The 27,843-nt window shown below is 38.0% G+C and overlaps 2 protein-coding genes and 1 pseudogene across 4 annotated transcripts in view; 2 read left to right on the top strand and 1 right to left on the bottom strand.

Annotated features, from left to right (window-relative positions):
- The first annotated feature begins 2,904 nt into the window (after positions 1–2,904).
- LOC148860966 (putative polygalacturonase) lies at positions 2,905–8,353 on the top strand. 2 transcript variants are annotated; one of them, XM_088941529.1, is made up of 7 exons: positions 2,955–3,627; positions 4,346–4,663; positions 4,821–5,116; positions 5,219–5,339; positions 5,418–5,592; positions 5,744–5,814; positions 7,262–8,353. In XM_088941529.1, exons 3-7 carry the CDS (start codon positions 5,030–5,032, stop codon positions 7,981–7,983), a joined length of 1,176 nt encoding a protein of 391 aa, XP_088797655.1. In that variant the 5' UTR covers positions 2,955–3,627; positions 4,346–4,663; positions 4,821–5,029; the 3' UTR covers positions 7,984–8,353. The 2 variants fall into 2 exon arrangements, with proteins under 2 accessions (XP_088797654.1, XP_088797655.1); XM_088941528.1 differs by lacking the exon at positions 4,821–5,116 and having other exon boundaries at positions 2,905–3,627.
- A 2,356-nt stretch (positions 8,354–10,709) lies between these two features.
- The window catches only part of CHR18 (chromatin remodeling factor18), a 104,167-nt gene continuing 87,033 nt past the window's right edge, over positions 10,710–27,843 (bottom strand). For both annotated transcript variants that reach the window (XM_088941536.1, XM_088941537.1), the window contains exons 18-24: positions 26,947–27,012; positions 25,662–25,730; positions 25,483–25,587; positions 25,281–25,406; positions 16,542–16,600; positions 16,367–16,403; positions 10,710–11,083 (exon numbers count right to left, since the gene is read on the bottom strand). In XM_088941536.1, the coding sequence (XP_088797662.1) occupies positions 10,940–11,083; positions 16,367–16,403; positions 16,542–16,600; positions 25,281–25,406; positions 25,483–25,587; positions 25,662–25,730; positions 26,947–27,012 (606 nt within the window). In that variant the 3' untranslated portion in view covers positions 10,710–10,939. The remainder of the gene's footprint in view (positions 11,084–16,366; positions 16,404–16,541; positions 16,601–25,280; positions 25,407–25,482; positions 25,588–25,661; positions 25,731–26,946; positions 27,013–27,843) is intronic.
- LOC148860965 (granule-bound starch synthase 2, chloroplastic/amyloplastic pseudogene) lies at positions 13,967–15,708 on the top strand (annotated as a pseudogene).

Genomic DNA, 27,843 nt, shown 5'->3' with positions numbered 1-27,843 from the left:
TCAGTTTTTTGTTAACGTTTAGATGATTGATAAAGAGAATTAAATGGCTAATTTTAATGACAAATACTGAATTGTGATATTTTAAAAATTTGGATACTTATCGCACCTTAAGGTTAGGACAAAATTGTTAGTCGAACAAAGTACATATTACTGATCGGAAATTTTGAATTTAGTAAATGACCCAATAAAAAAAGCCCAACTCTTGATCAAATTTAACCGTTGCCCAAGAAGGGAATACCGGTCAATAGAGCACAAACAGGACATGTGGCATGCGTACGTCAGATCAGGGCCCATCGAAGAGACTCATCATCAAATGGGCCCCATCAAATGGAACATTTTTGGCTGATCTCAGAGCCATCCCATATTCTCATTCAGTCTTCTGTCTCCACCAGCTGACGAGAAAACCGCAGAGATGGAGATGGCAGATTGGGGGGTCGGTTGGGGCCAATCAACAATCAGAGTCAGGAATCCGAAGGGTTGCCACCTGTCATAATCACACGCTTCTAGATTTACGACTCACGTCAGACCAATCACCATCACTAATTTGTTTGACACGCATCGGATCCCTAACTGGAAAACCTATTTTTTTCTCTCAAGCCACGACAAACACCCTACTTTCACTTTGTTTGTATATCCCATTCTCAGTCCTTGTCCTCGTCGCCCCTCCCTACTCTTTTCCTCTCTATTAATAATCTCTATTTCTTCTTTTTTTCTTTCTTGTTTTACCTCAATCTCCTTCCTTTCAAAAGTACCAAACTAACCTTATTGATCAAAACCCTAACGGAATATTGGGCTGAAGGGGTGTAGATATATATCACAGAGGGTGTTCTTCAATGTGAATTATTTGTAAATTCTAAAAATAAATCCAAAGCATCTTGTTTGATGATAATTTGGTTCTTAGAATGAAAAGTATATGTAGAAATACACATGCTTTTTAAGCTTATTGTTTACAAATTTCTGGTTTGAAAAACATGTTTTTGTCCAATAACTTTTCATCATCTTCTATATTTTTTATCTAATGATTTTTCATCATCTTCTATAAATTATAAATTTGTTTTCATTTTAAACTATCATTTTGATGGTTTCAAAAACATGAATTGTTTTTTAAAACAAAACCCATTTGCTTTTGTTTGATCAAAACAAAACATGTACGTTTGACGTTTGAGTTTGACAAACATGTTTTTGTTTTTTTGGTGGATGTGGCAATTTCAAAAACAAATGAAAACAAAAACATTTGCATTATAGAACACTCTATAGTGCTATGTTTCCCATTTCCCATATTTATATTTAGAGCATGGGGACCATCTAACACCTCCTCTCCAATGAGATGGTTAATCAATCAACATACACCTCTGGTTTGTTAGGTTTTTTATTGAATGAAGGAAAAAAAAAGTAAATAATGCACAAATGAGATGGTTAAAATGATATTTTCATGCTACATTTTTGCACATACCCAGAGCTTTGGTTTTTGTGACCATTGATAATGTCCTGGTTCTTGAACTTTGGCATATCTTGGCTTTGCTCAGCTAAAATATTAATATGTTCGAATTCGAGTTTGAGCTCAACTTGAAAGCTTGAAAAGCTAGTATATATAAATGTTGAGTTAGATTCATGAGCTTTTGAGTTGATTTTTTTTTTTTTTTTTTTTAATTTATCGAACTCGAATTCAAATAACCAATTGAATTTACCCTAAGATTTGATCTTGTTTGAGTTTGAATCTGTTCAATTAAAGCTCAATTTGATTGCACCCCTGGGTATAAGAAACCATATTTTAGAAATACAAGATAACTGAAGGGTTGATTAAGGAAGCTTACAAATTAAATAAATCTGAATGCTTGTGGCTGTAATATTTTATAGTATCTATTCTGATAATCACTACTGATGACAAAATAACAATATCATGCTGGTGTTTGGCAACAGGTTGTTTATCAATCATGGTGTTTGGTAACAGGTTGTTTATCTATCATGGTGTTTGAGCAGAATCAGCAACATTACATCCTCCCCATTATGCAACATTTTTCCCATTAACGTGTTTGGTTGAGACATGTATTGATTTTTTAATTGAAAAGAATCCGTTATAATAACTCAAAAAAGTGCTTTTCTTTTTCATTTTCCTATATGATGACATAATAGTTTGTTGTGTTCTACATAAATGTGCATAAATAAGCACCTACGTTTTTTGCCCGTTCATGTTAAGATGCTGATGTGGCTAATTATTTGTATGCAAGGGCAAATAAATACCATCACCCCAAACACCCTCTAATTGCTTCTGTTTCAGAGGTATGGAGATTGGGCGTTAATAGCCCAAAGCAAAGGCCAATTATTGGTCTAGGCCTTCTATAAATTTTGCATCAGTCGTTTTTACTTGAAACCATGTCAAATTGGGAAATTGTAGCATTACATGATAAAGACTGAATTGTTTTCCATAAAGATGCAGAGGGGATAGATGTAATGTACTACCTCATAATAGTTATGAGGGCATACAAAAATGTAAACTGATTTGTTTAGATCTCATTTTGTTTTCATAAATTGACCCCTTCAGTGACAATAAATAAATAAATAAAAACCTCTTTTTATAAATTGGAAATTTATATTTTTACAAAACTTATTTTTGTCTTTTAAAATGGGAATTATTGACTAAATAATTATGGACATGTCCCAATTATCAAAAATGTCATTTTGGTAAATAGTAGGGATGTTTTTGTCATTTTCAGAATTTTAATATGGGGTCAGAAGACTCAGAACTCCAAATCTTGTTGGCATTCTTATCCTGCCCACTACAAATAATCTGGAGTTTGGAGAGATCTTGTGGAAGTATTTGCTGAAATGATTCAGGGTAAATTGGTCAGTTTAGGAAATCAAGAAATTACTTAAAAAAGAATTTGACCGCTTTCAAAATTCAAAGGAAGTAAACTAGTCGTATATAAATTCTACGTCTAATAACGATCTTGCCAGCTTTATTTTATTCATTTTTCCGGCTCCGATCTGTGATTTGAATAAGTCTTGAGAGAGAGAGAGAGAGAGAGAGAGAGAGAGAGAGAGAAACTGTGGTCTGTGGTCTTGAATAAGTCTTGAGTTGTTAAATGAGATACCATGCAACTTAATCTCTGTTTACCAAGAAGAAGACTGTACCATCTGAAATTCTTTTGAGTACTATCCATCAAAACTCCATAAAAAGAATCCAATACTCCACTTCTCTGTAAACCAGTTCATGTTTACTTAAATTTCATCTAGCTTTTCTGCTCCTGGCACATAAGCCTTATCTGGGTATCCTTCAATTTGCTCGTAGACATACACAGAAACAGGGATAGAGATATAGAGAGGTTCCAAAGGAGGTGGACACAAGGGTCCTGGTCGGGGCCACGATTGTTTGTTTTTTGGCGGGCAGCAACCGCCACTTTCAATGATTTTATTTGGGTGGTGGCTCTCAAAGTCCCATCCTATCAAGCTTGTATATTGCTTGTGATCTCAATCGAAACGACCCAAAAGCTTCTTGCCTCAAGGGTTTATGTCTTTCAGCCTCTATTATTTGATCAGAGAAGAGTTGTGAGGTGGCAGCTGCAAGAAAGCTTCAGGTCTTGAGCTGAAGGGGAAGAACAAATTTCAGTCATGAGAAGATCTATATCTGTAAGTAATCGGATTCATTTCCCCTTTTTCCTGTTCCTCTTCTTTCTTTCTTTATTTATTCTCTGTGATCTGATGAAAGGATCTGAATTCTTGTTCTATCTGTAAAAAATCTGAGTTTAGAGAGCCGAATGAGATCCGAGGGGAAATTGTTTTTTCCCTCCCATTTTATTAGTGAATTTTCCTTGTATTTGGAGTCCCTGCTTTTATAATTTATAAAGGTTTTCCCTAAACCATCAACAAGGAAAAAAAAATTGTAAGATCTGATGAAGGGCGAAAAAGATCATTTAAAATTTTCTTCATAGGTGCAATAGCTGTTACTTGTTATTTCTTAACTTGTTCTTCTTTTGACTAAACGTAGTTCATCTAACCAGTGTTTCCCTTAATGAACTTGAACTTTCTATTAGAAATGCCGAGCACCATTTGTTTTTTTTTTTTTTTTTGATAGATAATGTCCCATTTGCGTTACTCTATTTAGATTCGATCAAAATTCTAGTTATTTGTATTATTCCATTTCTATTTCAAAATGTAGTTCTTTTAGCTAACTTTCTTTTCTCTCTCTTCTTAATTTATTAAATAGCTTGAATTTCTCAAGCCACTTATTCCTAATACTTAATGTTGAGACTGAACCTGTTTAAAAGAAAATTTTGTAAAGAAAATCATTAGACTTGGATATCAAATGTAAAATTTCTAATTGAGTTGAGTTTGAATTCACTTTCAGCTGGTAGAAGTGCTCTTGGTACTTGCATCAATTTGTGAATCTCCATGGGCTGTCTGGAGCAGCTCTCAATGCACACAAACAAGCTCAAGGGAAGTTCGACCACACAGTGTCACGATAACTGAATTTGGTGCTGTTGGGGATGGCATCACTCTCAACACCAAAGCATTTCAGAATGCCATATTCTACCTCAAGTCATTCACTGACAAGGGTGGGGCACAGCTTTTTGTTCCAGCTGGGCGATGGTTGACGGGAAGTTTTGAACTCATTAGTCATCTAACTTTGTTGTTAGATAAGGAGGCAATAATTCTCGGATCAACAGTAAGCCTATAACTCTTTGTTTTAAGATGTTTAGCTATCAGAGTTACATAGATGGGACATCAAATTTTCTTTGTTTCCCTCTTTTGACTTGCATGTTCATTGTTTGGCACATAGAGTTGAAGTTTTCATAGATTAATAATCTAAATTAACTGCCTAGGTTTGGAGGAGTTGAGGTTTGACTGATCTTGGTAAGGGATCATCTCAAGGAACTTGGGGTTTGGTTCACTCCAAGCAGTTTCATGATTCCCTTAATAATTATGCTACTTCAAAATTCAAAGAGCACCTATACCCTCTGTCGCATTGATTTATGATGAATAAGGATAAGAATAAAGAAGAAAGAGCACCTAGCTTTTGGCATGAATTCTAATGCATGCGAGTGAAATACCTGTCTTTAAGTGGTTGTGCCCAAATCTCCATTGGACAGTGAACTCTGTTGCAATCTTGAAGCCAGAGGTTCTATCTCTAACTCAAGACTAGGGATAGCTAATCTGTGGTTTGTTTTAGCACTCTGCTGGTGCTCAAGACAAAATTTATCTAATATGTGGTCTGTTTCAGCACCCTGATGATTGGCCGGTTGTTGATCCTCTGCCATCATATGGCCGAGGTAGGGAGTTGCCTGGTGCACGTCATCGAAGCCTAATTTATGGATCCAATCTAATAGATGTCATTATAACGGGTTAGTAATAAAGATGCAGAAAGGAATTACTACATTTTCAATATTGCTGTTCTTGAAGTTGAATATTTCATGGTGCAGGAGATAATGGAACTATTGATGGTCAAGGTCATGTCTGGTGGAATTGGTTCAGAAATGGAAATCTGAACTATACACGGCCTCATTTGGTTGAGTTCATAAATTCAACTGGTGTGGTCATCTCAAACTTGACCTTCTTGAACTCACCATTCTGGACCATCCACCCTGTGTATTGCAGGTTTGTCCCCTTCAAAAGGAATTAACTTGTGTTTCTAAATCTCCTTTGCCTTTGGATTTTCTTATTACGTCTATCATGTCTAAAAACAATGCACAAGTGAAGATTTTATGAATTAGGGGGAGAGTTGAGACTGTTTTTGCTGGATGAACAGCCAAGTCCTTGTCCAGAAAGCCACTATCCTTGCTCCTCTTCATTCACCAAACACGGATGGGATTGACCCAGGTGATTATTCAGTAGTTGCAGAAAATTTTCCTTCACCATTATTGATGCATACACAGTTGTATGAACTTCTGTTGTAGCCGCTGAGTATTTGGAAGTAGTCCTTTTATTGCATATATTGATCTGAAAACTTTCAAGTGCATTGGTTCCAATCTCATATTGAAGTGATCATAAACCTAAAGAGTATTGGGTAGTAAGGATTCCAAGCCCTGAAGAATGCTAAAAGAAGCCCAAGAAGGTTTAGGATTCTTTCTCAACGTGCAGAATATATCTAAACGGATGCTGGAAGTAGAACAACATTTTCCTTTAATAACCAGTTATTCAATTACATTGAAAGCCAATAATGGGATGTTTTTCAGTTCATCAACTTATCTAAATCACCAGGAATTTCCTGGTTTAATTTGAAAAGTGGGAAATGATAATAGTTACAGGGATGGAGTGCATTGATCCCCTCCAGTCTTAATGGTTGGGCTAGATGAAGGTGATTCCCACTTTTAGTTGAGGTCCATTACTACCTGGCAGCAACTTAGGCTATGTTTGGTTCACTTCTCTGGGCCTCATTCTTTTAATTCTTGTTCATTCTGGGCAAGAATAGGCAAGAGTGAATAGCATTAGAGTGTTTGGTTACAAACTTCTTGCCATGGGCCACATTCTTTTTAGAATGAAAAATCAGCCTATAGCACAAAAATTGAGGTAGCCTGCAGCATGAAAAATAATCATGCACCATTTTGCTCATTTTCATTCTTTGAGGAAACTCTGCCTACAAAACTGTTGCCATAGATGTTTACTAGTGGGCTACTGTGGAAATTCACCTCAACAGACATTGACTTCCAGCCATCCACCGATAAACATCTATGCCAACAGTTTTGGAGACCTAGGTTGGCGGTTTATGAGCAACATAGGTCACTTGTCAGTCTGAAAAGAATTCATTTTTAGGAAAAAAAGTGTTTGTTTCATAGAAATGTTTTCTCATCCTGCCTATTTTTACCCATTCTTGTCCATTTTAGAACTTCATCTTGGGTAAGAATGAGAATTGATCTCGCTGCTCTGCATTATTGCATTTGAATGGCTGTGGAATGTTTTCAATCGGCACAAGTAATTTAAAGAAAGAAAAAGCTTGATAATGATAGTGAAGAATATTATAGTCAATTTTGTTCATCTGTGTTATAAGTGTTTGTACATGAGTTGGGATCTCCTGCACTCCTTTGCACCGCACTTGTGCTTCAGTCTGTGACAGGTGTCCAATTAAATGTGCATAAATACCCATGCATATGAGACCACACATGTAACAGAACACCTGTCACAGACTGAATGGAAGTGCACTAGTGGAGTAGATCCAGTAGTTTTCAGAAGCTTAAATTTCCACTCTGTTAAAAAAGAAAAAGTTCATATCCATATTCTGTTTGTTTAAATTTAAATTTTCTGACTTCTCTTGTTTGAATATTTCCAGATTCCTCTAGTGATGTGTGCATTGAAGACTGTTATATTAGCACCGGTGATGATCTGATTTCCATAAAAAGTGGGTGGGATGAATATGGTATTTCATATGCTCGGCCCAGTACCAATATTATTATCCGCAGGATTGTTGGACAAACTTTATCGAGCTCTGGAATAGCAATTGGGAGTGAAATGTCTGGTGGCGTATCAGAAGTTCATGCAGAAGGCCTCCAGTTCTTCAATTCAAAAACTGGCATCAGAATAAAGACAGCTCCAGGACGGGGTGGTTATGTAAGAAATATCTATGTGTCGGACGTAAAATTGACTGACGTAAAAATGGCAATTCGGTTCACTGGTCAGTATGGTGAGCACCCAGATGAGTTTTATGACCCAAATGCTCTCCCCATCGTAAACAACGTTACATTTAAAGATATCAGAGGAGATAACATCAGCATTGCAGGCCTACTTGAGGGTGTAGAAGGAGATGGTTTCCAAAACATTTGCCTATCCAACATTACCCTCAATGTAACCTCAACTTCCCCATGGAAGTGTTCATTCATTAAAGGCTATTCTGACTTGGTTTATCCAGAAACTTGTGAACCTCTCAGAGAAAGAATCTTCCCTGAGCATTCATCAGCTTGCTACCACCTATCGAATCACTTGCAGAGCCTGAGTGGCAGAAAAAGACCTACATGGTTGCTACCAAGATTGAGTTTAAGTTTTACAGTATTATAGCCTTTGGTTCAGTGGTGAAAATATTGATGTGAATGCCCCCACCCCATCCAAGACCAGGCCAACCAAAGAAAGCCCAAGAAAGAAAAGAAGATTAGCAAACATGATTCTTGCCATTTTTTCAACATAACAACCTGTTATTTCATGGGAGTTGAAATTTGGATGCACCTTCTGGTCTGAGTTGTTGATTTATGGCATGGTCTTGATTCTTGAGGTATGATTTGTTTATTGTAACTTCTTATGTAGTGAAAAATAATGAATGATTGCTTAGCTAAAAAGATGAGTGATTTATTAGAGATTGAAAATAAAATGATCATATGTTGTTATAAATTTCTTATTATTGCAATAAGATTATGGAATCCCTTGGACTTTACTCCATGCCTCCATTTGTGAAGGGAACATATTAAGAAATAGTGCTAAAATAATGGCTCTCATGGTTGCTGCCTCGACAGCAATATACTTTCTAACCACTCCCCCGAAACGGTTAAAACTAAATTTGACTCAAAATCTGGTCAGGTCTTTCAGCCTGACTAAACTCAGTAAAACATTAGAAAATAGAAATACAAAATAACGCGAGGAAAGAGAAATCGGAAAATAAAAAGGAGAAATATTTCCCTTCTCCCTTTCTTGGCGAAGGAAAAGCTCGTACCAGGTTCATATGTAACGGAATGGTCATGAGGTTGTTCCTCACCCCTCATTTTCCTCCAATGCTTAGCCATTTCCTACGAAGTGACAGAAAATTATATTTCTCAGATGATAAAGCTTTTCTATTTAACAAGGGGCTGTTTGGCAAGTCTTTCTAGGTAAATCTTTCAACAGCCCAGCAGACAAGAAGATGCATTGAAATTTTGGGGTCTTGTCTTTAAAGACTAAAGACTCTTTGGTTTGCGTTGTGGTCTACCAGGATGTCAAAGACATCAGAAAAAGCTATTTTCAGAGCAAAAAGATCAAAAACTTCATTTGAAACTTCCCTATTTTTGGCCTTCTTGGTCTTTTAATGTGATTGTCTTCGGGTCTTTTGATCTATATGATTCCAAACAGGAAAAGACGATTCTTTTTATCTTAAACTTCCCACAGACTGAAAGACATGCCAAACACCACCTAAATCTTTTAGTTCGCTACAATGTTAATTCATCTTGAATGCAAAGATATGAACAGAGAAGATTATGATCAAATTTATGGTTGTCTTGGGGATTGGATTCTGGGGGCTCTTGAGTTATCGCCAACTGCTTGGAACCTTTTTTAATTAATTTTAACGAATATATGTTTGCTATAATTGGACTAAAATGATGTACGTCATCAGCCAATATTTGCATATTTATATAAACTCTTAACCCATAAGCGGTCAAAATGATTAATGCACATAGATAAAAGCAGTAGAAAGACATTAGAAGAACTACTCCAGAGACTTTCATTATCGCAACCAAACACTATGTAACCAGCTTCAACTTGAGAAAGACCTTAACAGCTTATACCAGAGAAACAACATGGATGAAGCTTAACACTAATAGGGATGTAAATCGACTACGAAACTCTAATACCCGATACAAGATCCGATCTAATTAAGAACCATATGATATGTATATGCGTGTGTATTAGTGTATAATTAATAAATTCAGTATTTCATCTTCATGTAAATTCATTCTACAAGTCAGAGAATTATATTTTATAGCTTTAAGTCTTAGAACGGTAGAGAAAGCTAATCCAAAAATCCTATATTTTAACTTATTTATACAATTTTTGGATAATATTTGATCGAACTCACCAGGAATTGGGGGAGGGGGAGGGAGAAGGGGGGGGTGTTTAAATGGCAATTCAGATCTCCTACCACATGACATTATGATATTACAGCTGTACATTGAGAACATCTCCCATGAATGATAATATGCAAATACAAAGGGAGGGAGATGGGCTACCTCTGCTGGGTAGCCCCATGAAACCTAAAAAACAGTGAGGCAAGTGATTACAAAATGTATAAAAAAAGAAAGGAAATAAGGAAAAGGATAGTCGTGAAATGGATTCCAAATAGTTTGCGATAATGGCTAATTGATACTTTGAACTTTCCTAAGTCAAGGGCCCGATACGATATGGGCCGATACATAACAATTTTTTGAACCTTGGAGACAATTGGTTATGAAGCACAAGTAGGTAGATAAAAACATTACAGAATATACAAGAAAATAGCAACGGAAAGAGGATTGGAACAACGTCATTCCATAACATGAAAAATCAAAACTCAAATGAAAAAGGTGGGGATCATACTCTTTCAAAAGCGTATCTGAGATTGTTATAGAATGTACGCTTTTGAAAGATATGAATATAATAGAAAAATTTAAGATATACAAGGTTAAGTTATAAAAGTTCAAATAAATCCTTAAAAAATACATCAATAATACAAAATTTAAGGCTCAAAAAGGTATCCTTACATAACCATATTTTAACAATTTATGTGAAGTGTGAACTACCAAAAACACTTGGGAAATGTTGAAATATTGGTTCTTAAAAATCAATATAATTTTTTAATATTTATGAATATAAGACATTTAAATATCATTTTCAATTTTTTTTATTGAAATACGCCAAGAGTAGATGTCTAAAATTTAAAAAATTGAATCCATATAATTATAACAAGTTAAGCATAGTTGTAAAAGCATAGTTGCCTTCCAGATATACCATCAGGTGGCAGTGCAAATATTCGACTGAAGCTGAAGGTCGTGAAAATGACAAAGTTTACACAATGTAGAATATGAAATACATTAGCACATACAGGTTACCAGAATGTAACATTACCTCACCTTTTAATATGGAAAAAAAAAAAGAAAAAGGATGAGAAAAACACCAGATTATTTCCATGTACAAACTAGGGGTGGGGTTTTGTACGCAAATACCATACATAATACATAACACCCCCCCCCCCCAAAAAAAAAAAAGAAAATATAATATTAAAGCATTAGGCATCCTAGTGTCTGGCATATTTTTGACGAGGCCCCGATTCATACTTGTTGCAGCGCTTCACAAATGAGTCAAGTGGTCCCCGCTTGGCAGGGCTTCTTGTTGATTCACTGACCGACACCTCCAACGTGTTCTCATGGCCATCAAGCATCTGTTGGACCACAAAAATTCAATCGGATTAAAAAATACCACTCAACAGAAAATGGGGCAAAGCCGGCTCTATAAAACAGACAAGCAGATCACTAGCCCAGATAAAACAAACTAACAGACTAGCAGATCACTCAACAGAAAATGGACCAAGTGTCCCTTCCCAGTGTTCAGACTCCGAACTTTCTGCTAACAGACTTGCCTAAAGTACATGATTACAACTTTCTGCTAGCTCGATATTATTTCAAACATAAAATGAAATATTAATTTTTGTTTGTGCAATAAATTAGTTGGTTGATCTATTAGAATAATTTGCATTTTCTATGAGTTTGAATTTTGCTAGAACACATTCTATCCTGTAGTATTGAATCTAAGGTTTATAGGAAAACTTCACAAATCACAACATATAATTTTGTCTATAACCTTAGTTTCTTAGCTTGTTTTTCATTGATTTGGAACATGATAATAATTTAAAAAGGTGTGTCTATGCTTCATTATGATCATTCTATATTTTTACGTATTTTACAATGTTTTTACCATATCCATAATTTTTACAATATTTCCATAAGATATTTCTGACATTTCCAACATGTTTCCTATATTAGGGGAGACGAATTCTGGTTGAGGTTATGGAGATTTGGGAGGGAGAAGGATTCTCTGGAGAAGGACTATTACACGCAAATATGGAGTAATTAATTTTTGGTGGGATTTACGGGTATTCAAACCATACTATGGGGTTTGTGTTTGGAAGGGGATAATGAATTGTCTTTCAGCTCTTTTGAATTTTGTTTCCTTTAATATTGGAAATGGTGAAAAAATTAGGTTTTGGGAGGACGATAGGTTGGGGATTAGGAAGCTTTGTGATCTATGTCTGTATAGACTGAGTAGAAGAAACTTTTCAATTGCTCAATGTTGTGAAATTATTCAAGGTGTAGTCATGTAGTGAGTGAAGTTTACAAGGTCTTAGAATTTTTGCTTGTGCCTTTTTTGCAGTCTGTTGGGAGCTTTGGAAAGAAAAATATGGAACATTTTAAGACAAAAGTACAAATCTCATGATTGTTGTGTTTCAAGAATCTGCAATAAGATTATGGGATGGGTTTTGATTCATCCAGAGTTCAAGTGGGACAGCTAAGAGTCTTCTGGATCTGGTTTTTGAAATGTAATGAATTCTGATAGTGGGGTGAATTGATGTTGTGTTCTGTATTTTTTTTATTTGGAATTGTTGTTTTGTTTCTCTTTTGGGTGATATCTCATCACCTGTGGTTTATGCCTTGTAATCTTTCCTTTTTTATTCAATAAACTTTCCTTTTTATTTTATTATAAAAACGTGAGATACCATTTAAAATAGAAAAAGATCTTTAATATACAAGAATATGCAAATACAAGATTTGAAAGAAATAAAATATTTTAAGTCCATTAGATCAATTAATTAGAATATTAGGTTACTATCGTAAAGGGTGTAGCCTTGTAAGAAAGGGTGCATTGCTCAAATTCTAAGTATATCATATTAATAAGTTTAACTACAATATATGAAATTATGAATTACCTTTTGAACATAAAACTCCAGGTTAGGCTGTTAACTCATCAAAGGATAGCACTAAGACAGGTTAACCCTAAATATGAACCTTGCCTGTGAGCCTAAGAAGCCTTTTAGAATGCTGGTCCCTAAAAGAAAGTTGCAAGATGAACGGATATTACATGTTTCAAAATAAGATATTATGTTTGTGTACATAATGTATCAACCTCTACTGACACAACCCTTGGCTTTCACCTGTTGGTCTGATAAGGTTCACATGGAAATACCTTACACTGCCCAACATTCAATTTGATTCTAACACTTGTAGTAATGTACAATCAATTGCATGGAGAACAGTCATTCCACTCAAGACAATGGGTCTAATCACATGCTCTAAAAGGAAAATAGTGAGGTTTTCATACTAGTTCATTTTTCACTGGAGAATAAACTAGACTGTATTACAAATAAAAGCGAGTTTCCTGAGTTTTATTTTTCCCCATTTTAGATGTCCTTACAACTAAAATGCCAATCAAGGTATTCAGTATTTTAGTTATGAATCTTGGTGCACTATATTCTGCATGAACAAACAGGACCTTTTCCCCTTGTCAAATAAGAAATCAATGAACTACATGAATAACAAACGGCTCACACAACAGATGATTTTAACTATACAGTGGGTGGGAAGGGAGGCCAATGCATTGGCTGATTCTCTAGCTAAGCAAGGGGTAACTAAGGATCAGATGTACTGGGCCCATTTGTAAATCTGCTATATATTTTTGTTAAAGAGTGAGGCTGTTGCAGACACAGAAGAAGTAGACACATTCATAGGCAGCAGCACGCACCACACGGCAACAGCACTGTGAGACGCACGCACCACACGGCAGCAGCAGTAAGGGGGCCCACACGACAGCTCATCAGGAGCCCACTTACCTTGCCACTCTAGCCAACTCGCCGCCAGCTGCATTATCCCTCATCCCTTACCCTTATCTTATCTTATCTTCTTAGTAAGAGTTCAGTTTGCCACTAGAAGTAGGAATTGTGTTACCATTAGAAGTAGGTAATTTATTTAGAAGTAGAAGTTTGAGTTTGATAGGGATTACCCTAGCCTAGCCGAATCCAACAAGGAACCCCCTTTTGTAATCTCCTATTTAAGGAGCTATGAGTTGAAATAAAGGCATTCAGTTTTCCAGTCAAGAGAAGAGTGAGGAGAGATCGGGTGGTCTCTTGGACAAATCACCCATTCAGTTTTCCACAATAGGGTCTGCACGCAAGGGAAGGCACAAGGGAAAGCAGGGCTTTCTCCCCATGGACCAACCTGTGACGAGATCCTACGCCCGGGCCCATAACATTTTGGTATCAGAGCCAAACGTCATGGGCGATATGGAGCAGCTATCATCCAAGGTCCATGAACTAGAACATAGGCTAGCAGAAACCAGCATGGAGGTTCGTGAAGTCAAGGAAGACGTCCGGGAGCTGCGACGCCTGCTGGAAGCATTCCTCTCCAACAAAGAAAGGAGTTCTGAGGGAATCACCAACACAAACAGTCGCCGTCCGGACTGGGCAGAGGCATCCAGCAAACAGCAGATCGCTGCCCCAACAACCGCAGTTATTCCCAAGTATAGCCGTTTGGAGTTTTCCTCATACAACGGCAGCAGCAACCCACTGGGATGGCTGTACTGCTGCGGGCAATTCTTTCGTAATCAGCGCACGAAGGATGAAACTGTAAAGTCTCCTCCTTTGGCCAGGGACAATGTCATGAACATTATATTGGTACATGCAGAATGCGCTCCTTGGTCGAAGACAGGTGGACTTGGCGATGTTGCTGGGGCTTTACCGAAGGCTTTGGCTTGGCGTGGACATAGAGTTATGGTTGTGGCACCACGGTACGGTAACCATGCAGAAGTCCAAGAAACAGGAGTGCACAAGAGATATAAGGTGGATGGGCAGGATATGGAGGTAACTTTCTTTCAAGCTTATATTGATGGCATGGATTTTGTGTTTATGGACAACCCTATGTTTCGCAATATTGAGAAAAATATATGGGGGAGGCCGAGAGGATATTTTAAAACGCATGGTTCTCTTCTGTAAGGCTGCTCTTGAGGTTCTCTTTTGTACGTATACCCGGTGCGTTCTTGTGATCCACAACATAGCACACCAGGGCCGTGGTCCAGTAAGCGATTTTCGTTATGTGGATCTTCCACAAAACTACATAGATCATTTCAAACTACATGACCTAGTAGGTGGGGAACACTTCAATATCCTTGCAGCTGGCCTGAAAGCAGTAGATCGTGTAGTCACTGTAAGCCATGGTTACGCCTGGGAGCTGAAAACTAAAGAAGGTGGCTGGGGTTTGCATCAAATGATAAATGAGTGTGATTGGAAGCTGAAGGGAATCGTGAATGGGATTGATGCAAAAGAATGGAACCCACAGTTGGATGTTTACCTGGCATCTGATGGCTACACCAATTACTCTATGGAGACTCTTCAGACTGGCAAGCCTCAATGCAAAGCAGCTCTACAAAGGGAGCTTGGTCTTCCTTTTCGGGAGAATGTTCCCCTGATTGGGTTCATTGGTAGGCTTGACCATCAGAAAGGTGTTGATCTCATTGCTGAGTCCATTCCTTGGATGGTGGACCAAGATGTGCAACTAGTCATGTTGGGCACTGGGAGACCTGACCTGGAACAGCTTCTCAGACATTTTGAGTCAACATCATGACAAAGTCAGGGGTTGGGTTGGTTTCTCTGTGAAAATGGCTCATCGAATAACTACTGGTGCCGACATCCTACTCATGCCTTCTAGATTTGAGCCATGTGGACTGAACCAGCTTTATGCACTGAGCTACAGGACAGTCCCTATTGTTCATGCTGTTGGTGGACTGAGAGATAGTGTGCAGCCATTTGATCCATTGGCAAAGTTCCATGCCTCGTATCCGGAATTCGAGCTTGAGGACAAGCTCGTAGTCCAAGAGGGGTGTAATGTTGTAGACACAGAAGCAGTAGAGACACTCATAGGCAGCAGCACGCACCGCCCGACAGCAGCACTAGGCAACAGCACTAGGCAGCAACACGCACCGCACGACAGCAGCACGCACCACACAGCAGCAGCACTGTGAGACGCGCGCACCGCCCGGCAACAGCAGTAGGGGGGGCACACACGACAGCTCATCAGGGGCCCACTTACCTTGCCACTCTAGCCAACTCGCCACTAGCTGCATTATCCCTCATCCCTTATCCTTATCTTATCTTATCTTCTTAGTAAGAGTTCGGTTTGCCACTAGAAGTAGGAGTTGTGTTACCATTAGAAGTAGGTAGTTTATTTAGAAGTACAAGTTTGAGTTTGATAAGGATTACCCTAGCCTAGCCGAATCCAACAAGGAACCCCCTTTTGTAATCTCATATTTAAGGAGCTATGAGTTGAAATAAAGGCATTCAGTTTTCTAGTCAAGAGAAGAGTGAGGAGAGTTCAGGTGGTCTCTTGGACAAATCACCCATTCGGTTTTCCACAATAGGGTTTGCACGCAAGGGAAGGCGCAAGGGAAAGCAGGGCTTTCTCCCCGTGGACCGACCCGTGACGAGATCCTACGCCCGGGCCCATAACAGAGGCTGCACCTCGTGCCTGACACTGAGATGCTTGTAATAGATGTAATCCTTTGATTCTAATGAAATTTAATGAAGTTATTTATCAAAAAAAGCTACATGAAAAACAAAACATATTGAAAATGTAAATTTGATGTAGGAAAGAAAAAGAACCAAGAAAGAAATGGAAATGACCTGTCCCAAGTTTTCCAATTTGCTCTGCACAACATCCCTGCAAAACAATCATAAAAAACATCCCTGTATAACCATGTTCCATACAATAGAGATTTCCTAATAATAGCACTCCACAATGAAACAATTATACTCCATTTCAAATAATATGAAAAATAAAAGGAATATGACAACGTACCAAATAATGTCATCAACTGTATCATTTGCTAGCAGGTAGTATATGTTGACCGATGACACCTACCAAATTAACAAAATCCATCAAAAAATAAAATGACATGTTTATACATACCCCACAAAATAAGAAGTAAACTGAAGTTGATTTGACTACCAGTGTTTTAAAAGCAAGAAGCAAAGCTAGAGTGCAGGTGCAACTATGATACCCAATGCCTGTTCCTGGGTGCCCTATTGTGTCAGATACTTAAAACTTAGTGTAAATTTCATATCCGACACATATCCAGTTTGTCCTTGCCATATAGAGGTAACATAGAATTGCAAGGGTTCCACAACTTGAGACAAGGTAATAGGAATCGATTAGGGCTGTCAATGGGTCAGTTCTGGGTTGGGTCCATGTAGAACCGGAACCGACCCAGCAAGGAATACTCCGGAATCGAACCGGACCCGATAGGATCTGTAATTTTAGACCAAGAACCGAACCGATCGGTTCGCAGTACAATTGGGTCTGACCCGATGGACCCGATTATAATAAACCTACTGAAACTATTATATATAGAATATTAATCTATTTAATATTTTATACATTATATACACAACATATTTGGAATCAAAACCTACCCAATCGGTTCAGGTCCATCGGGTCCAACCTGACCCATTGACAGCCCTAGATCGATCAGCACCCTTCAAGACTTATTCCAGAAAGAAGGACTTACAACAGGTCCCGATATGGTATATTGATGGTACTTGGGAAGTTATTTTTCTGTAGGGTCCAATAATAGGGTTTGATTGTCTATTTATAGTTTGCTTATATTTAAAATTTCAGTCATTGCATAAGTAGGAGTAAAGTTACCGAGTCTTCTTTGAAATGAAATAGGATAGACAATTTTGTTTGATTTAGTAGTAGAACAAGACTATAGTCAGTCTTGAAATCCAACAAATTTTGGATTGAGAAAAGTAGAAGAAATGGGGAGAAGAAAGGAGAAGAAAGCAGAAGTACACAAGGGTTTTGAAAGGACGGACAGACCGAATGAATCTGCTGCCGCCACTCTCTCAATATTTATAGATTATGTTCACTAAATGTAGGAAAGGGCAGAATTGTCCTTAATACTTACATGGCAAATAAAAACAAATAATAAACTGAAATAACAAGCTGTCTAAGATAACTACCAACTAACACTGACATAACTAACAAAGGTTACATGTGCTGTCATACGAACACAGTGGGGACCACAGCCATGAGGCCCACATCAGTGTTCTCTACACTCCCCCTCAAGTTGGGAATAGATATTTGTCATTCCCAACTTGAATAGGTCTGCCTCTAACTTCTTCCTTGGAACAGCCTTGGTGAGAAGATCTGCGAGCTGCATGTTGGAGGTGATATACGGGAGACACTTCTTGTGATGAGACCTTTTCTTTGACAAGTTGATCAACTTCGATATGTTTAGTTCTGTCATGCTGCACCAGATTGTGAGCTATATTAATAGTCGCCTGATTATCACAATACAGCATCAAGGGCTTCTCATAATCAATACCCAGCTCTTCAAGTAGTGATTTCAACAATAGGATTTCAGCCACTCCATTAGCCATTGACTTGTATTCAGCTTCGGCACTAGAGCGGGAAACAACACTTTGTTTCTTACTCCTCCAAGAGACGAGGTTACCTCCTACAAGGGCACAATATCCAGAGGTAGACCTGTCATCAGCACTCCCAGCTCAATAAGCATCTGTATAGACCTCCACCTTCATGTGACTATTGTTCTTGAACAATATACCTCTACTTGGGCATCTCTTCAAGTATGCTAATATTCTCTCAGCTACAAGAAAATGAGTAGTTCTAGGAGAATGCATGTACTGGCTGACAACACTAACTGCATAACTGATATCTGGCCGTGTGAGGCAGAGATATTGGAGCTTTCCAACCAACCGTTGGAACATAACTTTGTCTTCAAGAGGCTCTCCACCCTTTGCACTGATCTTGTGATTCTGTTCAATGGGTGTATCGACAATCTTGACACCTAACTTTCCAGTTTCTGCCAACAGATCTAGAACATACTTCCTTTGAGAGACAAAGATCCCCTGTTTAGATCTAGCAACCTCAATACCCAAAAAATATCGCAGTGCACCAAGATCTTTCACCTCAAACTCTTGATGAAGGAGCTGATTGAGAGACTCAATCTCACTATTATTATTCCCTATCACTACAATATCATCCACATATACAGCAAGCAAGGTCAAAGAAGAGTTCACTCTTTTAACGAATAGTGTATGATCTGACTAGGCCTGTACATAGCCGAATTTTCCAAGGGCTAGTCTGAATCTATCAAATCAAGCTCTAGGGGACTGCTTTAATCCATACAACGCCTTATTCAGTTGGCAAACCTTCTTACATGTCTCTGTATCATAGAATCCAGGGGGCAACTGCATGTAGACCTCTTCCTGTAAGTCTCCATTCAGAAAGGCATTTTTAACGTCCATCTGGAACAAGATCCAAGAGTAACTTGCTGCAAGGGCTAATAGAACTCGAATAGTGGTCATCTTGGCTACTAGGGCAAAAGTCTCTAAGTAGTCTATACCATAAGTCTGAGTAAACCCTTTTGCAACCAACCGGGCTTTGTACCTTTCAATGGAGCCATCAACATTATGTTTCACAATAAATACCCATCTACATCCAACTGGCTTTTTTCCTTTGGGTAGGTCAACTAGCTCCCAAGTATTATTTTTCAAAAGAGCATCCATTTCAACTTTCATTGCATCTTTCCACTCAGGAACTGATAAGGCTTCTTACACTGTTCCGGGGATAGGAATATCAACAATGGAAGTGAGAAAGGACCTGTAAGAGGGAGACAGGCAATCATAGGATAAAAACTGGGAAATACAGTGAATTGTGGATGTGGTGCAATGCCGTTTCCCTTTACGGACCGCAATAGGGAGGTCAAGGTCATCATCAGGAGGGGAAGTAGCAACAGTAGAAGGTATCTCAATGGGCCTTGGGACTGTAGTACCTGGATCTGGATCCACAGAAGAAACTGGGGCTGGCCTGGACTACTGATGATCGAGATCAACTTGCTTGCATCGCCTGTGATAGACTTTCAACTCCTGATCCCTCTGACAACCCTCACCATTACAGTCTTCATCACTCAATGGAATGGGTAAAGGAACAACCTCAGATGAGTTAACCCCACTCTCACTGCTCTCCCCTTGAGGAAAAAGACCCAAATTCTCACCACTCTCCCCCTGAGGAGAAACCCTAAGATAATAGGGTGCCTCCTCAAAGAAGGTGACATCCATCGAGACAAATCTCCTCCCTGAAACAGGATCATAGCAGCAATAACCCTTTTGAGTTTGTGCATAACTGAGAAAGATGCATTTGGAGGCCTTAGAGTCAAATTTGGAATGATGAGGTTCAAGAACCTGAACAAAACAGGTACAACCAAAGGTTTTAAGAGAAACAATAAACAACTCCTCGTCTGGGTATAGAAGGGTAAACGGAGGATTCATATCAAGAACCCGTGAAGGAACCCGATTAATGAGATACACTGCTGTGAGGATAGCATCACCCCAGAAACGAATAGGCACATTGGAGGTAAGCATAATGCTTCTAGCTACCTCCAAAATGTGCCTATTCTTCCTCTCGGCAACCCCATTCTGCTGTGGTGTATGAGGAGAAGTGCTCTGGTGAATAACCCCATGATCGAGTAGATAAGAGGCTAGTGGCTTGGCAAAGTATTCTTTTGCATTATCAGATCGAAGGACTTTGATTTTGACCCCAAACTGGGTTAAAATCATCTGATGAAAGTTTTGGGTCAAGGCGGGAACCTCATCTCGAGAACACATAAGGTAGACCCAAGAAAAACGGGTATAGTCATCAACAAACAACAGAAAATATCTGTACCCACCCATAGAAGGGATGTGATACGGCCCCCAAACATCGGTATGCACAATATCAAAAGAATTACTACTTCTTTTATTACTCAAGGAATAAGATGTTCTACAATGTTTGGCAAGCTCACAACTCTCACATCTCAAATTTGATATCTCAACAAACTCAAATAAAGTAGGAAACCGACTCTTCAAAGACTGAAAAGATAAATGACCTAACCGATTATGCCAAAGCATAATCGAACTCAGACTGAGAAACAAAAGACTTCTTATCCACAGGCTCTTTCCAATGAGAACTCTCTCCAAGCAGATAGATCCCATTCGTCTCACAACCAGTCCCAATCACCTTCCTCGTCTCCAAGTCCTGAAAAGCACATCGGTCAGGGAAAAAGGTTACTGAACAGTTTTGATGTTTTCTAATACTACTGACTGAAAGCAAATTAGTATCAAGTTTAGGAACATGCAAGACTGAGGATAAAGAGATAGTATCAGATAACTTGATGTCACCCTTGCCATAAATGGGAACAAGAGAGCCATCAGCAATGGATACTTTATCTCGACCAGAAGATAGGTGATAAGTAGTGAATAGTGATGGCAAGCTAGTCATATGGTCAGATGTACCCGAGTCTATTACCCAACAATGTTCAGTGTTACCTGGAGCTGAAGCATGGTAAGCTGAGGCCCGAGTACCTGAATTAGCAAATGCTAATGTGGCAGGGGCTGATGGTGACTGAGATGACTGAGCTGAATTCCCAACCTCATTTTCCAACTGTATTAGGGCAGCCCGAACAGCAGCTAAGGTATTTAGGGACGTGCCTTTTGTGCCCGACGAGGATGCAGAATCAGTATTCACAGCCATATGAGCATTACCCCTTTTATTCTTCACAATGTCATAATCTGAATTCAGGCCAGCCAAAAATTCAAACACCCTATTGGTCTCGACTTGCTTTCTATGGGCCTATGCATCTTTTGGACTTTCCCACTCAAGAGTCTCCAAATGGTCAATTTCATGCCACAGAGATTTCAAGGTAGAGAAATAAACAAAAACATGGTTCTCTCCTTGTTTAAGGTTATTTACCTCACACTTCAGTTCATAGGCTCTAGCAACATTAAGGGGTTGGGAGTAAGTCTCTTTCATGATATCTCATATCTCCTTGGTTGTCTTTGCCCACAAGTAATTTCGACTGATATGTGGCTGCATAGAGTTGCACAACCATATCATAACCAATTAGTTCTCCTGAACCCACTTGGTATACATTGGGTCCTCCTTGGAAGGTTCTTTCACATCTCCCAATAGGTAGCTAAGTTTTCCCCTTCCCCCAATAGCCATCATGGCTGATTGGGCCCATTCCAAGTAATTGGATCCGTCAAATCTCACAGTTGTAATCTAAAACGCAGTCTCAAGCATACTACCAAAACTGTTGTTCCTAAAACCACCTTCTCCCTGATTTTTGAACTCCATTCTTGGTTAAGAATCAGTAGTTAAGAACTATTAGGGTTACTGCAATAGAAAACAACACTTAAACAACTGATCACAATCAGAAATCTGTATGAAATCAGTTCAGATCTGATCTGAAACCAATCGACTATCAGAATATAAGCAGTCCGATAACAGTTCTCACCCCCAAAACAGGCTCGGAAGTTAAAACAGGTCTGAAAACCACTTAGAAAGCAATCTGTAATGCTGAAGCAAAATTAAGGTTTTAATCGTAGGGTTAGGAAACCTCTGTGAGAACATAAACAGTGCTCAACCGCACCTTCCAAAAGAATTCACAGTCAAATCTAGCCGTAGGGTTAATGACAAACCCTAAAAAACTGATCACCTCTGTGAAAAAATAGGAGAGTTCGGCCACTTCTCCTAGATAGGTCCAACCTATCTTGATTGACAGCAATCTCAAGGGAAAAATAAAGACTTACCCAGAAAACTCTGATCGCTACCTTTAATCGTGGCCTGAACCCTAACCTTCTCTGATTCTTCCTGATTACCAAAACACTCTCCAAGCCTCTACAAGTCTTCAGACAGCTGCTAAACTTTCTGGTAACCTCCAAGAATCAGCCAACGAACAGTCCTTTGTAAGCTTCCAGCCCTAGACAGTTCTCATGTGGTCGGCTGGACTAGACTCACATGAGAAACCCTAGATAGGCTCTGATACCAAGTAGTCGATCAAGACTACAGTCAGTCTTGAATTCCAATAGATTTCGGATTGAGAAAAGTAGAAGAAAGGAGAAGAAAGCAGAAGTACACAAGGGTTTTGAAAGGAGGGACAGATCGAATGAATCTGCCGCCGCCACTCTCTCAATATTTATAGATTATGTTCACTAAATGTAGGAAAGGGCAGAATTGCCCTTAATGCTTACATGGCAAATAAAAACAAATAATAAACTGAAATAACAAGCTGTCTAAGATAACTACCAACTAACACTGATATAACTAACAAAGGTTACATGTGCTGTCATACGAACACAGTGGGGACCACAGCAGTGGGGCCCACATCAGTGTTCTCTACAGATTCCTACTAGGATTATTATGAGCCTAACTGTTTGACTCCTAGGACTGTTATGAGTCTAACAGTAAGAGTCTATAAATATGTATGGGCATTTTACACAAAGAGCAATGAAGTTTATCAAGTTTTCATCAGCTTATGCTAATTATGGTGAGTGATTCCCATAGCCTAGAGTATTTCTAAGCATCCCGTGAGTGATCCCAGGTATTTTCTCTCTTCTTTCTCTCCCTATTTTCTTTCTTATTCCTTCAAGAAGCCATTAGAGACAACAACAGCCATAAATTTCTGATCAAAGAAGACCATTCAACACTTTCTAAGGACTAGAATTGAAGTGAGGCACTGATTATGTAATAAAAAACAAAATAACAACTAAATATACAAGAATATGCAAATCTAAACTAAAAGAAAGAAAATATATCAAAACAACCATTAACTCAAAAGGTGCCCTTGTATGTACAAGGCCAACATAGGCCAAACTATTTAAACTTATCATAATTATGATATGACCATGGTTCACAATATTGGCGATATTCAGTAAAATATCCCTGAAATATCCTCATTTGCTAGGTGGCGATACGAATTCCAGGAATCCTATTTCTTTCCAAATATCCTCTATATTTTGCCGAAATGTCAGCAATATTTCAATTTTCAATACTTCATTAAAATCATGGGGAATTTATGATTTGATAATTGGCCTACTATTTTGATATGATTATATTGAGATTGGGCCAATTTTAAGTTATTGGGCCCAGCTTTGTTTTATTTTTATTTAATTTGTTCAGTTAGGAAGTTATTGGGCCTTAGGCCCATTAGTTTATGTTAAGTTTAAGTTGTGACTGTTCAGCTATTTAAAGTAGCCACCCAACTAAGGGCATCTTTGTACTTTTTCATTCTTTTATTTAAGTATATAAATTAAGGGGGGTTGGTGGCCAGACCTATTCAATTCTGGCAACATCCAGGGGCGGAGCTAGAATTTTTTCTTAAGCGGGGCCAAAACCTAGAAAACATGGATAGGAGGGACCAAAAACTAAGAAACATGGGTAAAGGGGTCAATGGGAATTTTGAAGGCAAAGGGGGGGGGGGGGGGGGGCATGGCTCCCCTCCACCACCCCCTGACTCCGCCCCTGGCGACATCCCACTCTCTTTTCTTCTTCTCTTTCTTTCTCTCTTGCTGAAACCTTTCAGCTTCTACTTCTTTTCTTCACAAAGCATATATCAAAATCAATTATCAGCAACTTCTACTGATTAAATTAGCAAGTCTATATAATTCAAAAGAAAAAGAAGAATGCGTACGTATACTATTATAAAGTGGATACTTGCCTTAGTTTTGGTGCAGGTGATAAAAGTAAAATTTGATTATATAATGCAAACATATATCTTTACCATTTACTTGCACACATGCATAGCACATACCCTTACACTAGTAACTACAAAAGACAATTCTCAATCTAATCAAAACATATGGTAATAAACAAAAACAGAAGTTAAAATGGCAAGTAATTGACATATAAGAAGAGAAGATGGCGGCAGATCTATATTTGATCCAATTATAAAAAGTCGACACAAGGACGAAACCCTAATTGACTCATACAACTCTTAGATCAATCAATTAAAACATTAATCATTTCTATAAAACAACCATTAAATAACACAATTTCTGAAGAAAGGTCATTCAATGAAACTCTGCTTTACATAGAGAAAATGATACGAAAAGAGTTCTTATGTCCAAGCGAGAAAAAAAATTAGTTTTGACACTCCTCTGCAGTGACATGGTAACTAAAGAGATTGAGGACCCTGAGTCTGCACTGAAAATCTTCAATTGTTTGCACTGGAAAGGGACTTTAGTTTTTGTTCTTAAACCATAGAGGGTATAATGCATTCATAGAAGAATAAAAGAAAACGAAGAGGAGCACATAGTAAATGGGAAAAGCTTATCAGAAGATGATGTAGCATGTTTCATTTTCTACTTTTTTTTTATAAAGAGTATGCTTCTTGGGGTGACATTCCCTGTCCTCGTCTTCGGCTATTGCAATTCTTTTGAAATATCAAATTTAATTCTTTTAAAATGTCAAATTCCATAAATGTACTATAGCAAACTAATAAAATTATTTATAATTTTATAACTTAAATTTTAAAATCATTTCATTCAGGCCCAACCCATGATCACCCCAAGCTGTGCTCAGAATTAATTGATGGGTCTACAAGTTTAACAAGAATTGACAAGACTCATTCTATACCTATAAATTGCAGGGTTTTTTTTTTCCTTTTTTTCTTGTGATCAGCAGGACAGCTTTTATGTATTAGAAGAGAAAACGAGCATGTTTATGTATACAAACCATCTAGATATTGCTCCATGTTACCTGGCCAATCCTATGAGCACGATCTTCCGCTTGTATTATGTCACCTGGAGTCCAAGACAGTTCGGCAAAGATGACTGTGCTTGCTGCTGTTAATGTTAGTCCAACACCTCCAGCTTTAATCGATAACTGCACAGTATTTCAACTTAGACATGAACCATTGCCGGATGAGCAATTTTACTAGTTAAAAGTAGCCATGTCATACCACAGCAGCCTTGATATCATCTTTCTCCTGAAAATCTGATACTAGAGTTTGCCTTGATGATGCTGGGGTACCCCCATCTATTCGAATACAACCAACCTTCTTGTTCTGGAATTTTGATAGTTACAAATGAGAATTGATAAACTTACAAGAAAAGCCAAAAAGGATTCAAGTGATCTTACACGCAGAAATTGGAATATTGCATCAATCATAGCCTGGTGATGTGCAAAAATTAGGAACTTGCAACCTGCCTGCATCAGTAAGTGGAAAACAAAGATTATTACAACAGTAACTTGAATTAATATTACTACCATCAAGAAAGGGGGGATGTGGCTAGGGGATCACTGCAGGCCAGACCAATAAAAAGGTGTAGCTAACCTGCCGTCTTAAAGTTTGGATATGTCTTGCATAGGACAGTCAAATAGAGATCTGAAGAAACAACTACAGCAACATTGATAACTCAAAATCTGCTAAGAGTGTCAGGGCATCCACGTACCCAACCACGTCTGAATTCCACAGCATATACCAACAGGCACTCAACCAGCAAACATTCAACCATATTTGGGATGATAACTTTATAAATTTTACTGATGCTGCAATAGTGAATTTATACATAGATTATATGTAGGGATGATCAGTTCTCCTGGGACCACATTGCCAGGCTCAGATTTAACATATAATTTTTAAAATACATGTGCATATGTATGTACAATTCATACATGTGCATATGTATGAATTTATACATATAATTTTTAAAATACATATATATATACATACATACATATGTATGTATATATATCTTAACAACATATAGTAAACTTTTAAATATATTTTTTGTAATTTTGAATACAAAAATAGATTTTAATTTAAGTTTTCCTAAATTAGTTTTACTAACTTATGCAGGAAAGCCCAGATGCTAAATCCAGGCCAGGCCCGGGCATATATTGTCAAACCCACATCCCAGGCTAGACCTGGTCTGGGCAGTGGAAAATGCTCTCTTACTACCATCTAAAAACCTAGATGAGGCACAAGCCATGATAATCTCTAGTAATATAGCAGAAAGCAAAAAATCTTTAACACCTTGGATTGTGCATATACAGTCCCTTAACACACCTATTGACAGTATTCTGTAAAGATAGAACCCAAATACAGCACTTCCCTTTGAATCAATGTCATTGCTAAAGAATCTGTTAGAACATTAGATGATTTCCTAATCAACAAGATCTAGTGGCTACTAATGTTTGTGAATATTTCCATGGGCCTGTCCGTTAACCTGTTATCCAGCCCACTACCACATTTGGATCTCCTTCAATTTTTAACCCCCGAATCCAAGAGATTTTGCTAATGTGATTCATTGCAATAAGGAGAAAATTTTGGCTTTGATGGAAGCCCCCATCTGATCATTACAGAAGCAGCCAACATGTCAACCATTAAAGAAAATGAATAAGCAAGGAGAGAAACAATTACCTCAATGACAGTTCCCAGGTAATCACGGACTGCAGGAATCTTGGCTTCGGCAGAATCGGTATAAATCTGGAATCCATGACAGGTTTTTTTATGGGTGAGGGGTTAGAAATTTGAGAAGAGATCAATATCAGATATAAAAAACATATATTAGTGTCTACGAAAACATGTTTTACAGAAAAAATGGTATCTAACAACAAAATCAGAGAAAAGTAACACTAAAATGATGGTCACTTGTTTGATGGACCAAAATGAGACCAATGACAAAGGTTTTGAAGTACATTGTGCTGGAGTCATGTACAGTTACTGACATGCAAGTTTTGTTTTTTACCTTCAGATAGATTGTTAGTTTATTTTGGAGTTAATCAGATTAGTTTTTCTACTCTCTATCAGATGGCATAATCAGTCAAGGAATGACCCTTCATAAGAAACTTAAAATTTACTAGATTTCCATCTCAATAGGGATGTTTTTTCGGTCGGTTTAGTCATTCTCTTAAACCGAACTAGTTGTGATAAATGAACCGAATAATTCAGTTGGGTTAGGATGGGCCCATTAACAATGGTGTTTCCATACCTTCATCATTCTACCTTTATATATTTTGTTCTGTAAAAATCATACTTGGAAGAATGTAGAAACGCTACTTGAGACTTGAGAGATGATGGTCAGATACAAAGAAGAGAGAGACAGGAGGGGGAGGGGCGCCTCACCCAAACGCCTAACATTTAAATGCAAGACACTACATAATGTATTTCATATTTTGGGTTGATAGTACTATTATTATTATTATATTTCTTTGATAAGTAAAGAATCATATTCCATTAATTCAAAATTGGTTACATGGAAAACCCCTTAGAGAGGCGTGAGGTGCTGCCACTCCATACAGAAAACACAAAAACTAT

Source organism: Nelumbo lutea, chromosome 4, assembly GCF_056320005.1.
Source record: "Nelumbo lutea isolate HS-2025 chromosome 4, American lotus-T2T, whole genome shotgun sequence".
Lineage (NCBI taxonomy): Eukaryota > Viridiplantae > Streptophyta > Magnoliopsida > Proteales > Nelumbonaceae > Nelumbo > Nelumbo lutea.
The sequence above is the reverse complement of the archived record's forward strand: the minus strand, read 5'-3'. Positions and strand labels throughout refer to the sequence as shown.